At 41.5% G+C, this 14,928-nt stretch overlaps 1 protein-coding gene across 1 annotated transcript in view; it reads right to left on the reverse strand.

The window, feature by feature from the left end:
* Positions 1 to 3,260: 3,260 nt before the first annotated feature.
* The window catches only part of zmpste24 (zinc metallopeptidase, STE24 homolog), a 30,958-nt gene continuing 19,290 nt past the window's right edge, over positions 3,261 to 14,928 (reverse strand). Inside the window, exons 6-10 of the mRNA XM_078567343.1 lie at positions 13,438 to 13,579; positions 10,078 to 10,271; positions 8,592 to 8,696; positions 5,545 to 5,688; positions 3,261 to 5,268 (exon numbers count right to left, since the gene is read on the reverse strand). Of these exons, the coding sequence (XP_078423469.1) occupies positions 5,044 to 5,268; positions 5,545 to 5,688; positions 8,592 to 8,696; positions 10,078 to 10,271; positions 13,438 to 13,579 (810 nt within the window). The 3' untranslated portion in view covers positions 3,261 to 5,043. The remainder of the gene's footprint in view (positions 5,269 to 5,544; positions 5,689 to 8,591; positions 8,697 to 10,077; positions 10,272 to 13,437; positions 13,580 to 14,928) is intronic.

The following is a 14,928-nucleotide window of genomic DNA, read 5'->3' on the forward strand; positions in this document are numbered from 1 at the left end:
AGATGGTGAGAGGTTGGGCAGTGGGATTAGTTCGTGATTGATCTAGTAAAAGAGCTGGTGTGGTCACAATGGGCCAAGTAGCTTCCTCTTGATGTACATTTCTACAGTTCCCTACCCTAACACAGTGACTGGTTCACCACTTGCAACTTCTACACCTGCAGATAGAACCTGGTATTTCCCTGTCTGTATGACTTGGTCTTGCAACAGACAGTATATTTACCTGGAGAGACATTGGGTGGTGCATCTCCATCTGGATTGATGTTTGGGAAGTTTGTATGGGGCAAATTGAGCCAAGGAGACAAGTGGTATTATTGGTGAGAAAGTTTAGCCATTTCTCAAACTAGCTTCACAAAACAAGGATGACGATTCTACTGGTCAATATAGTTGGTAATTATGGCAGTTCTTCTGTAGTATAAACTATTGTGGGAGATGCCTCCAGAGTTTCAAAGGCACGTTCTTTTGCAAGCTATTCAAAACTTTCTATAATCACAACTTTCATCCCAAAATCTTAAGCCAATTTCATTTGGCTGATGATGGATAAATGTAAAATCCAAATTAATTTCAGGTTTGCTAAATTTAACTTCCTGAGCTCTCCAGCTTCCTCAACAAGTTTACAGAGTGAAAAATTGACGAACGTTGGCATGAACTAAAGATTCTAGATTCCTATTCCCGGTTGAGTTATTAGACCTCATTAGCACAGCAATAGGGGCACTACAATAAACCTCAGTGTCCCTGATTGAGTAGTGGAGGGGGAGAAAAACGCCAAGGTGTCCACTCTTAACAACCATTGGCAACCACCCCCTGACTGGAAGTAGTCTTGTGGAGATCAGTGGAAAACAAGACCAGACCTAGCTGTCCTCATTACTCTTACCAACACACCTATACAGTCAAGCCTCACATATGAATAATGGTTACTTTTCTGAGGTAATAGGGCTCTTGGATAAACACCCCAGCAATCAATACATTCAGGGAGGTGAGAGAGGAAAAGTGCACGTTTGGGGGACTGGCAGCAGAGATGGTAGGTAGAAAAGAAGTTTTAAAACTTAAAATTGTAATAATTGGAAATGTAATTCAATTTAAAAAGGGCAACATGGAGATCACTTATTGCTCCACACAGGGCTCCTTACTGTAGCTTGACCACCAGAAAATGTCCAGATAGAGGATAAACTCTGTAACATTTAAAATCGCAAATCCATACCCTATCAACTCCTGTGTCCTCTTATCCTCAGCAGAGGTGAATCTCACTGAAGTGATAAACTGCATGAACTCCCCTCTACTCCCCTCCCCAGTTATCATTGTTGAAAACTGGAAAATAATCTAGTCCACATGATTGTTAAATTAAAAGAAATTCTCCAAATTCTGGTACCCATTTCTGACCTACTGCTCATTGTAGACTTCCAGGGACAGCATACCGAGCACACTGCAATGGTTCAGACTATTCCATACAAAATGAACAGGCTAGATGGTGCACTAACACACTACCACAGAGGGAAAGGCCTCGGGTTTCCATATAGGACTGAGAACATGCTTGATTAGTGAAGTCCTATCATTACTTAGTCAGATTGCACCAAGGAAAATGACGAGCAAAGTGTTTAGAAGAGGAAAGGAAGATGCAAGACCTCTCAAAAAGTTTCACTCAAGTCACTACTGCATACATCCTAACAGTTACACAATAGCAAGTCAGCCTCACCTGTGGCATAGGGAGACGTAAAAGTGACTGGCTGTGGGGGGGTGGCCGGAGGCAGCAGGGGGAGAAAGGGGCATACTCAAGAGGCAAAAGCTATGCAATATAATTTGCAAATTCTCCACTGGGGAAAATCGTTACTATTAAATCTGGCACCATAAAAATAAAAGTTGTATTTTCGTGAGGTGGCTTTGACCTACCAACCTGGGGTGCAACTTCGACCAATTAACATGTTTCAAAAGAGAAGCACTGAAGAGGTAAAATGGTTGCTGGAATGTCGCTTTTTACAACATCCAAGTCACAAAATCACTCTGTCTATGGCCTCACAATTTTTCCATTTATTGAAAGTTGTCACCACAGTGGAACTTAATTTATCACATTTTTTTTTTTTAAGATCAGGATTGGTTTCACAATTCCAAAACATGCCAATTATTTCATTATATTAATATTCCTTAATTTAGATCAGAACAATCCATTTCAAGGAATTCATTTTACAAATTGTGAATTTTTTAAAGATAAAAAACACCAGCACGCAGGATTCCAATATTTAAACAGCACCTACACAGTGTGAAAGATCCTATTAGCCTCATGGGAAAATCACTGACCATTGAAATATTTCTTTAACCCCTTCCCTACCTATCTTTTATATTTTAAATAGTACTTCCTGTCTTATACTATTGCCCACTGGTGATTGGAGTGCAAGATACGGATGTGCAATAAGTCCTTCATTTCCCATGATCCGAGTAGCATTATGGCTTGTTCACTGTGCAATAGTGACATATTTCTGATCATTTATTCTGCATAGTCAACAGGCCAAACTCCAGATTTTGAACCAACCTACCACAAGCCGAGGGCTGAGCCTACGGCCTAGTCAGAGAACAATGACAAACCTCATGTCCAAACCTTTTACCTGAAAAGAAAATCTGCAATTGCCCCAAGTTCCAGGGCTTTACGGGACACCCAAGTAATAATGTTTTAGCTATCTCCACTGGTTCTGAGGATAAAACATGCTATGCAGTGGGATACTGAGAAGTGCAAACCAGGGGAGGCCAAACTTTTTGATGGGTTGTCTGCCCCAGCTATGCAGATCTCCGATGGGGAGAGGTAGAAGTGCCAGAACCCTGGGCTGGTTGGGGTAGCAACTGGTACCAATTGTTGCAGATTGACCCATGGGGGTGATAAGGTCAGGGCTGGAATGGGTGTCGGCAGTGATGCTCTCTCCAACATTTGAATGCTCAACTCAAAGCTCACACGTGAAAAACAGGAATCTCGGGCGAGGTAGTGGGAGGCTCCAACAAGCAATGGGCAGCACCACTTGGAATGGAAGAATAACAGGGATGCAAAGAAGGGCACGTGAAAACCCTGCAGGCTATTTTTTCTTACTTAGCTGGTTTGGAGATTCAAACACCAGCAAGTGGAAGGTCAATAAGCCTTTTCCATCCCATCTCATGAAACTACTACTACTGTAAACTATGATGTTTCACAACCCAGCGCGGACACACAGGTGGTGCCAACTAACTGTGTGCAATGTCACATCCAGTGAAGTGTGCATAAACCTTTTCCATCCCTCAAACTGTACACACTGTGAACATTTATTTTAGTATTTGGAACTGGTCATTTAACAACTGAATACAATTAGCAGCAACTGCACTTGGCCTCTTCTGTTGCGTATATCAACACAACCAACATGGATTGAGATGCTCTGGGCAATACAGAAAGATAAAGTAATGGACAAATTACTTCACAGGTACCAAATAAAAATGCATTTCCACATGCCAGTTAAGATACAGACCAGGATCATTTCAGTCAATTTGCTTCCTGTACAGTCACTTCCAAATGAGGAAAAAAAAATGCATAATATAAACTTCCGCGGTCAAAGTGCGCTAGAATTCAAGTCTCCCAGATGCAATAAAATTAAAAACTGACATAAAATTAGGGGTATTCACAACCCGGGTTGGATGCTAAAACTGTAACCAGGTTAAGCTAATTTTGCCTCATGCGAATTAGAAAAACTCAAGAACAGGATCACTGTTAATCTAGAGATGAGGTTATTACCGTGCATATTTCCTCATATCCTATGTTTGTTGAAATAGGCATGAGCAATTTAAAGGAACTCTATCCACAAGAAATGATTTTGGTCTGAAAACTGAAAATTAAAACTACAGCTAAAACCTGCAGCTACCTATTTAATCCAGCATGGTTTGACAATTGTAATTAATTTTCAGTGATTGGATTTTCTCCCCATCCCTTTCACTTCCCCATTTCTTTCCTAAAAGCATTGGCTCATAGTGGGGTAGAGTTCCATAGGTAATGTCCAGTACCTTTCTCGTGATCATCCCTCATCGAAACTAGACAGCAAGTGTCAGCAGAGTAGTTGATCGTCTATCTAACATCCACTCTCATACCCTTCCAGTAGGGGAGTGCGGGAGGATCAATGTCTAATTATGCCCCTTCCTAATTCTGGAGTAAAAGGCTAATCGTGGCACTGCTAGCTAACCCCTTTTCTGTATAGTCAAGGTTGCTTTACCAACCGAGCTATCAGGGAGCCTGAGAATTGACAGGCAGCTTGCCAAAAATCAATACCTCCCACAACACACTCAAAATGCAGCAGGGAAGAGAAGGAAAGCAACTTTACTTTCATTCCTCTTTCCATTTCTAAACAGAGCTCATTTGATGACCTGTCGCATTTACATTTTTTCTTCTCCTACTCCCTTCTGTCCCAGACCCTAAAGGCCTCTCAAAACTGTACCTCAGGGTGGTGGTTCAAGTGCAGCTGTCAGAAGTATCGTTTAGGAAACTTGAGACCTTTTTTAAAAAAAAAAGGGACTTTTGTATAAAGTGATATAAATAAGATGTTATCTCACAGTTTTCTGGAACGGAAGATATCGAAAGCAGTAGCAAATATTTGCTACAGGATGCACTGAAATAAAGCTTGATAGAGCTGAACCTTAACTTTGAATGTGATGTACATGAAGCAGTTTCCAAGTGCGCCTTTGACAAGATCTCAGATATGATGCAACTTAGATTCAAAGATATGTAACACTAGATATCTGTGCTGGTGTGACTTATACTGGCTCACTTGTATACTTGTACCACATTATACTAGGCATGTGACACTTTAAATTAAAAACTAATTCAAGTCCCAGTGTATTCTTAACACAACTTAAAATATTACATTGATCTGTACTGCTGGCAGTCAGCTAAATGCACTCAGAACCTAACCCAGTTCTCATAATACAAACATCCAGTACAAATCTGCACTGTTCATGGAATGAAAAATTAAAAATAATTGAACAAAAAAGAAACTATTCAATTTCTTCAAGATGAATGAAAGTTCCTTTCCCTTCTTTTATGTTCTATCAGTCCTCTTTCTTGTCCTTTAAGGCACGGAGTCTCTCCAAAAGAGGAGGGTGGGAATAATGCCACATGGAATACAGCCAGTCGGCGACTGGGAAACCTAGGTTATCCTTGTTGAGTTTTATCAGTGCAGAGTACAGGTCCTTGGCTTTTCCCAGGTCCTTAGCAAATGCATCAGCCTGGAATTCAAATCTTCTGCTCAGTACAGTCAGGCTAAAGGATAGCACCTATTTAAAAAAAACAAATTCACCAAATGTCAGGTGCAAGTTTAATCAGAAGCAGTTTCTTTCTAAAGATAACAGTTGCTCATGGCTTGAATGACATGACAAGCCTGCCCTGTCCCTGTGCTCACATACGGTGATGAACTCAATGTCACACAAGAAACCGATTAGCTTATGCATAATTTCTTCCTACAGCATTCTGGTACTGCTGCAATGAGTGAGTCCCTTGGTAGCAACGAAACTGATTTGAATCAATAAAGGCACAAGATAGCTCCACATTACCTCATTGTAGGGGGAGAAAATGAACTGGAAGATGATCATCAATCCAATGAGAGTCGGTTGGGTGTCACAGAAACCAAAGGCAGAGAAAAGCTCCTTTCTGTCCATGAGAACAGCAAACAGGAAAAAGCAGAAGAAAGAGTTCACCTGAAATAAAAGCATCAGCGTTACACATTGACAAGCCCGAACATTAAAGGGACAAACACTGTGTAGAACCCGCTTTTCGGCAAATTGGAAGGACATTGAATTTTGGACACTCTTCCCACCTGAATTGTTTTTAAAAGTCTACAAGTTTAATTCTGGACTGTGAACTTGCCATTTTAAAAAAAAAAACCACAGGTCAACAGCTAGGTGTCCAGCAGGGGCGCCTGGTGAGAGAAGGGTTACTTAATTTATCTGAGTTAAAGAAGAACTGCTGTTGCCAGGCTAAAGGCTCGTGCTAATATAAAATAAAAACAGAAAATGCTGGGAAAACTAAGCAGGCCTGACAGCATCTGTGGAGGGAGCAACAGAGTTAATGTTTCGAATCAGTATGACTCTTCTTCAGAGCACTGAAGAGTCATACGGACTCAACATTAACTCTGTTTCTCTCTCCACAGATACTGTCAGACCTGCTGAGTCTTTCCAGCATTTTCTGTTTTTATTTCAGATTTCCAGCAATCCACAGTATTTTGCTTTTACCTTAAAAGACTCTTGCTGAATGGTCGAAAATGCCTGGCCTGAGCGAAATGTTCTCTGGACATTTTTTCCTTTTTTGAACTGAGTCGGGGGGGAGGGTGTCTGTGTGGGCGCCTTGTCAGCAGCAAGACTCGCTCTCTCTCTCTCCCCTTTGTGTTACAAGCAGTTCAGAGCAAGTTAACCATCCGGCCGAAAATTATCAGAATAACTCAACTATATTTTTAAAGTCCACAAGTTGTGATCAGCAAGAGTTATCAAAGGCAGTGTGTCACCAAGGGTCCATCTGAAAGAACTTCCAGATCTACTATGAACGAAATTCTGTTAGATCAACAGAGTCGAGACCTTTCAAACTTCATCCTTTGAAGAGACATTCCCATACTCCAGTCTCTGCAGAGACCATGTTTGTTTTGCCCTGTTTGTGTGCGAGTGCATGGGTGTTGGGATATCTGCTTTGTAAAAAAGGGCAAAATTGTTACACTTCCAAATTACAAGTTGTACGTTAACCAGTTTTGCAACTTGTTTTTAAAAAAGTTTGTTTTATAGTACATCAATTATTCTGTGTTGTTGAAAGAAGCCTGGTTAAAGACTTTTTATGCTAGGTATAGCAATTTCAAAGGTGAACAGTTGGCCAGCTTGGCGAGGGAATTACAACATTTAAACTATTGTTGCAGCCTATGGAGAAGTGGAACTGGAATTGACCGCGCACTCCTCACATCACGGTCTGTATCAAAACTTTACGGCAGCAATTGCGACCTGTGCAGGTCATACAGAAGAGCAAAGACCTGCATTTTAGCCTACTCTCAAAGGGACTTCAGGTTGTAATTTAATTCAAGTTTATTATACGTGCATTACATGTTAAATAGCCTTGGCACAAAATGGAATTTGATGTGAGACAATTCTGAAGATTTGCACAAACCATTTGTGTACAAATGGTTACAAGTCTACATTCAATTAAAGGCAGTAGAATGGAAATCAGAAATAATGAAAAACATGTATACACCATTGATTACACAAGTGGTACTGGAAATTTGCAATTTAAATTACATTTGGTTTTGGAATTTGGTCTTTCAAAATGAAGAACTTCTTTGTTTATATAAAACTTATTTCAGAAACTTTATCATGGGGAAAAGGGAAGTATTTTTAGTCTAGAAGTGCTTTCCTGCACCCCTCCCTTCCCTCCAAGATATCCTAAGCCCCACAGTAGCTCAGTGAGAAAGTACAATGATACTGAGCTGAAGTCCCAGGTTTGACCAAAAAGCTGGATACTGGAAATCTGAAATAACAGAAAATGCCAGAAAGATTCAACAAGTCAGGCAACATCTGACAGATTGACTTGAAATGTTAGCCCTATCTTACTCTCTTCATAGATGCTGCCTGACCTGCTGAGTATTTCCAGTATTTGAAACCTCGGTTTGATCCCCCTCTATACTGGTTTAGCCAGTCTTACGGTGAAGTCTTCAAATGGCAGTGAACATAAGAAGAAAGGCCATTAAAACAAACAGGGCAGAATTGCGAGAGAAAAGGGATTGAGGGAGATGGTGAGAAGGTGGGAAAATAGTGTCGGCCTTTGGAGAGAGACAGACATCGGTTTGCTTGGGCAGAATGACATTTGCTTGTTCCTAAAAGTTCTTATAACTCTCCCACATTCACCTGCAGCCAGCATAAATCGAGTGACTCTATGTAAGTTTGAACTCGTCTGAGAGGATATATCCCATGAACCCTAACGCCAATTTTATTAAAAATTACTTTTGTTCTCCCCTGAACACGTCTGACAATTTAATAAGATAAATTAGATCTTTAAAAAAAATTTACTGTCCCCACAAATGCAAGTGGAGCAGAAGATCTTTGATTCTGTGTTGAGCTGGCTGCTTCCAGCTAGGAAAGTAGAAGATCCTCTGCAGTGGCTTCACCAGTACGGGCTCCTTTTTCTGATCGTTACATCGAAATCTAGACAGTGTGAGGTGGAATGGATTGGGACACCCTCTCGATGGTCAAATAACCTACCTATATTCTTGCTGCCCAGGCTCCCTCTTGAAGAATGGCTACATGGAGGACCACCAAGGAGACACCAAATGCTCATGGAACTTTATTTCAGCAAACCAGTACACCTCCAGAATAAGGGGGAAAATATCCCTTCACAGGTCACAATGAATTGTTGTAAGCTGTACTTCAGTACACCCACATCCATGTGCCTACTCATAATTAACCAATCCTTCATTACCCACAAATACAATGCTCATTATGGACGTGTGTGTGTCTGTGTGTGTGTGTGTGTGTGTGTGTGTGTGTATATTTATATATTTTGCATGTAGATATATATAATACACAAATATATAAATACACACGCAAATATAAAAAGAACCATGTATTACCTGACTAATAACGATGTTTTTCACAGTATGGCCCAGCTTCCAGTGCCCAAGCTCATGGCCAAGTACTGCTAGAACCTCTTGGTTACTGCAGCCTTGCCTCTTATTCTGAAACAAAAGCATAAATTATATCAAACACACCTTAATGAGCTTCATGCCGCACTCAAATTCATGAATTTGAAATGGAGCAGTCCAACTTTCCTCAACGTGCTAGTTGAGAAATCCACTAATGGGTTCTCTACTATGGTATACTGTAGGCCCACCTTCATGGGTCGATGTAAACACTGGGATTCCTACAGCGTCACACGCTATAAGTTTGGCCTTATCGGCAACCTCGTAAATACAGCCTGAGCCATTTGCTCGCCACGCAAGCTTGATGCCAAAATAGGTTGCATCAAAGCTATCCTGCGGGATAATGGTTACTCTGATCAGATCATTGCTCGCTGTACATCCTGCAAACTCAATGAATGGACCCAAGGTTGCCACTCTAGGTCCTGAAACGTGGCCAGTCTACCCCAGATTACTCTGGAAGGGTAAGATGTCTCAAAAATTATAGCAACAGGTGAAAGTGAACTGTTTCACGCTGCTACTATGCAGTAGCAACTTGAGTGCTACTCTCCACTATCAAAATTTTGCCATCAAGCCAACATGATATTCTGTCTACCACACAAATGAGTAATGTGGTATATGAATTTCAATGCCAGTGTGATGCCATATGTCCCAATGACTGGTGGGTCTTTTCAAATAGCACGTCCCTTCGACTGTTCGCAACAGACAGAATATTGACTGTACAAAACCAGTCCATGCTTGCAAACTCAGAACATAGTGCCCAACATTAGATGCGATTCACAATTGGACACTTACTGAACAATCCCAAGTGTGCTAAGGATTATACTAACAACCATATCGTTATTTTTATCTTCATTCAGGGTCCTAACGTAGCTCACTTATGCTTGCTCTATGCTACATATATTTATATGCAGGGCCCTGTCCTCTGCAAACAAAAATGTCCTTTTTAAAAGTGTGCCTTTTTAATTAAACAAAGGTTTGGGGAATAACTGTTCCCTAGTGCATTCTCCATGGCAATGGAGAATGGAACTAATCACAGCCCACTTGCTAACCAGTCGGCACCTTTTTTCTCACGCAGTATAAATTGATGTTCCCTTTTGAAATTTGGTATTCTTGCATCTGTCCTGATGAGTGTAAGACAAAAAGCTTCAACAGCATCTCATTTGAAAAGTCATATCCCAGTGCCCGAGTTGGGTGGGCTGTCCACGGATCAGTCATGTGTTTGAGCCAACGTCCCAAACTCCATCACCTATCCTGGTTATATCTTGCTGCATGGTCAAGACAGGCGAGGGCAGAATCAGCACGTAGTTGCGTGTGGCCATTATTTCCCCCCAGGCCTCATCAATGCTGCCCATGTCCCAAGAACAAACAATGAAAACATTTTAATAGCTATTATGAATAATGCAACCAGCAGGCTTACCTTTGGTCTTAGTTTGGTCTCAGTGGCCTCAGTTTCACTGCCATCTCCTGCAGCCGTCTGCATTTCAACGTTCTCATCAGCTGTCCCTTTATTTAACGGGGAGTGATCTTCAAGGAGCGTATCAAACAGAACAATACGCTTGTTCTTAAAAAAGCCATAAAAATACGCATTGCTGTGCGATGACCTCTTTGATCCTATTCAATACATTGAAGATTAATACCTTTTATTACTAAGCATTAAAACATTTGCTTTAGTGAATTTATTTTTACATGAAACTTCCAAGAGGTTATGTAGTCAAAAAGATAAATCTTCCTGAATTTACAATTAGATCAGCATTTTTCACTAAATGAACTATATTCACTATAATTCTTAGTCAAAGATAATTGAACTAATTAAGAGTTCTGGGTCAAACTGGGCACAGTGGGGGAAAAAACACAATGCAACAGGTAAAAACATTCAACTGGAGAAGAGCTAATTTCAATGATTTAAGAAGGCACCTAGCACAGGTAGATTGGAAAGGGCAATTGCAGGACAAAGCAGTAATGGAGCAATGGAGGGCATTCATGGATAAGACAGTGCAGATATGAACCAGGCATATTCTTTTGAAGAGAAAAGGTAGAACATCCAAAGCTAATGTACCCGGGATCACTCAGGAAATAAAAGATAAAATAAAACAGCAAAAGGAGGCTTATGACATTGACAGGAGCAGGATTCAGTTAATAATGCAAAAGTCTATGGTAAGTACAGATGGGAACTGGAGAAGTTAATACAAGAGGAAGAGCGAGGTTATGGGAAACAATTAGCAGGCAGCATTAAATTGACTCTCTAAAACATTTTATAAACATATAAAGTGTAAGCAATTAGTTAGGGAAAAGCTTGGGACTATTAAGGGCAATCTTCATGTAAGGCAGAACCTGGCAAAAATATTTAATAAGTACTTTGCATCTGTCTTCATAAAGGGAGTGGATAATGTGAAGGTTATACTAAGAGAAGAGGAATGTTCTTGAGTGCAGAAATTTGAGAGATTAGTTATTGGATGTCTCTTGATCAAAGTACCAGCCTTTGTGAAGGTTCTGTTGGTGAAATAAGCATGCTGATGGGCCTCTTAATTTGATATGAGAAAACTTTAAGAGCTTTGTTACTGTCCCAACCTCCGAATCATTAATATACAAGTCAGAGCTTCATGATTCTGCCAATAATTACAGACTAGGGTATGGGTGAAATATGTCTACTTGGGCATGTCACCAGAGAGGATGACTGACACTCAATCAGGGAAGAAGGATGTTATATATTGCTTTCATTTTAGCATAAGCCACACATTGGGCTGAATTTTCTCCCCATCGGAGGGGATGTTGATGGGTGGGCGTATATGGGCGCGCTTCTGATCGGCGCCCCCGGTTGGAGGCACGCCGCCATTTTACATGGGCAGGCCAATAAAGGCCCGGCCAGTGTGACATCCACACAGAAGCGCTATGCGCTCCCTGTGCGGGCGGGAGGGGGGGGGAGAATCCCAAAATCAAGAGTGTGCTCTTTCGCACATGCGCACAAAAGAGCGCACTCATCTCCCTGAGGCTAAGTGCAGCCTCAGGGAGATCGGCTGTACATGTGAAAAAGACAAAAATAGAAAAATAAAATTTCCCTTACATGTCCCCTCATGTGACAATGTCACATGAGTTGGGACATGTCCATAATTTTTACAAAATCTGTATTAAAATTTTTTAAAGCCTACATGAAACCCCATCCTGCCCGTGGATGAGGTTTCATGTTTTTTATAGTTGCCGCCGGGGCTCCTGGCCTGCCCGCCAACCTTAAGGTTGGAGGGGGCAGGTCCTTTAATTACTGAATCGACCCTGTCAATGGCCTCAATTGGTGATTGACAGGTCGGCGGGCGCGTAGCTGATTTGGCTGCGCTCCCGCCTTCCTGAAAATTTAAATCGGGCATGGTGACGTCGGGGGTTCCTCCTGACATCACTGCACATCATTTTACGCGTTGGCAAGCAGGCCCCGCCCCCACCCGTGAACTCATAAAATTCTGCCCATTGAGTTTTCGAGCCTGACAGGAACAGTGGCTCCATTTCAATCCTTTGCAAATGTCATCTAACACAAGGTGGATGTTCCACTGCAGGGGTGATATCAGCAGCCACTGCCACCATCTCACCAGCACTCTCCTTGCCTTCAAGAGACGGAGATATGCATAAAGCAAGATTCGAGAATCTCACTGGTTCAAGGTCCGGTGGATGTAGAAAATATAAGCGTAAAGTTGGTTAGGTCCGCAGTGAACAGAAAACGCTGCTGAACAAATGCTGCCAACTGAGGCTCTATTTATGGAGGTCACTGAAAGCCTGGGCAGGCTGGACGTTATATAATTATTTAAAAAATCACAAGGGTTGCAGTGTCACAGGACTAGAATCCTTTAAGAAACATTTAACCATTTTTAAAATTTAAAATAAAAACTGAAACAGAAAGTGTTGGCAACACTCAGCAGGTTAGGCAGCATCTATGCAAAGAAAAAAAAAAGAGATTTCCATTTATATAACGCTTTTCATGGCCTTTCAAACTACTTTACATCAAATTAAGTACTTTCGAAGTGTGGCACTGTTGTAATGTGGCAAATTTACACACATCAAGTTCCCGCAAACAGCAATGTGATAATGGCCAGATAATCGGCTTCTTGCAATGTTGGCTGAAGGATAAATATTGGCCAGGGCATCAGGGAAAACACCCCTGCTCTTCCTCGGAATAGTGCCATGGGTTCTTTTATATCCATCCAAACAGGCAGATGGGCCCTCGGGTTTAATGTGTCATCTGAAAGAAGGCACCTCCAGCAATGCAGCACTCCCTCAATGCTACACTAGAGTGTCAGCCTTTAAATTTTGCACTCGAGTCCTGGAGTGGAACTTGAACCCGGCACCTCGTGACTCAGAATGAGTGCGGTACCAACTGAGCCACAACAGAGAGAGAGAGAGAAACAGAGTTAACATTTCAGGTTGTTGATGATGACGTCTTTTCCGGAGAGCCTAATGAAAGGTCATCCGCCTTCAACAACTCTCGTTTTTCTCTCTCCACCTGCTGGGTGTTATGAGCATTTTACATTTTTATTTCACATTTTCAGCATCCTCGGTATTTTTCTTTTGTAGAAGTTCACCCGGATATGAACACATTTTCAGGTTTATTTATTTGCACACCCTGGAGAGGAGCTGAGCATTGTTATTCCACTTCCGTTAACAGTCAGTGAGCAGCAGTATATTCTTTTTAGACAGGCTGCTCTCAATGGAAACATGAAGTGGCTGCGGTTTCAAGTCTCAGGTGATCAAAATGCTACAGAAAAGATGCATTGAATCAATTAGCACATTGCCTTACCCTCTACTACATAAACCTTGGTTAGAGGAAAACTGATACTCTTGGCCATTTCTTCAATATTCTCCCTCAACTCCCCATCAGGCAGGGGAGTGAACTTATCAAACAATGGAGCAATGTAATCAGCGTAGATAGTCACCAATACCTAAAAAGGATGGAGGGGGGGCGGGTAAAGTTAGAATCACAGCATGGATGTCATATCAAATAATACATTAGTCTCAACAAAAGCATTTATAGTCAATAGTATTCCTAAACAAAACTTCCCATGCATTGTCAATATTTTGGAAATGGATTACAGAAAAAGAGGAAACGGTAGATTATCAATATGCTTGTGACAAATAACAGGATGTAAAAATATCTTCAACCCAGCAATGCTGCGAGAGAAGGAACATGTCTTACAGGTAATGCTTCTTTGATTCTAGTTACAATCTCAACATCCACCGTGGATAAGTTCTGATTGTAAGCCACAATCACTGGAACTCTTAGAAAAACCTCCTGACCACCCAAAGACTTCATGGAACTTCCAAAGTGAAAATGATCGCTCAGAACATTTAAAGCAGTATGAAAAATATAGCACTATTCTTGAAAATTTGGCTACAGTGTTCGTTATAATCTGAAATTGGAACTCAACCAAAATACTAAAAAATGAAAAATTATCAAAAGGGAGGGAGAAATAACAAAGTGCATTTTTGTGCATTTTATCTATTTACAAGTTAATTTTTTCATTACTTGATATATTAGGTCCATGACATTAAAAATTTTCACACTACATTTTCTCCTTTTGATATTAATTAAATAGATCCCTCTGCAGTTTAAGACCTGGCTGTGTGCTCGCTGGTGGCTGCATTTCTCCACATGACAGAAAGTGCATGGGCAGAATCTTCCGGTCGGCGTGCGTAAAATGACGTGCGATGACCTCGGGCACGTGTCCCAACGCCATCGCGATATCTCGTTCGGCGGGCAGGCACCGGAGTCAGCTGCGCGCCTGCCAAAATGTAAACGAGGCCATTAAGAAATCAATTGAGCCGCTTGAGAACGCTGCCCGTCCAATCTTAAGGTTGTCGGGCAGGCAGGAAGCCCAAGCGGCCTTCACGCTTTTCAGGAAACCTCATCAACAAGCGGGATGAGGTTCACTGAAGATTTTATTAAATTAATTAATTAATTTTCGCAGATATGAAACCAGGTCTCCACTCATGTGACACAGTCACATGAGGGAAGATGTTTAACTAAATTTTTAATTCAATTCTTTAATCATTTTAATAACCATTCAATCTCCCTGAGGCAGTTCCGTGCTGCCCACACAAGTAGCGCTGAGCATTACCAGCCATGTTTTACACTGGGTGGGCCTTAATTGGCCCGCCCAGCTACAATGGCGGCGCAGAGCCAATCGGCTCTGCACCCACCCCCACACGCTCCCGGCCCGCCTGCTCCCACCCAGGCCCGCCCGCCATAGGAAAAATCCTGACCCATGCCAAAATTCACAGAATGTAGAGT

The sequence above is a fragment of the Cetorhinus maximus genome, chromosome 21 (assembly GCF_964194155.1).
Source record: "Cetorhinus maximus chromosome 21, sCetMax3.hap1.1, whole genome shotgun sequence".
NCBI classification, from domain to species: domain Eukaryota; kingdom Metazoa; phylum Chordata; class Chondrichthyes; order Lamniformes; family Cetorhinidae; genus Cetorhinus; species Cetorhinus maximus.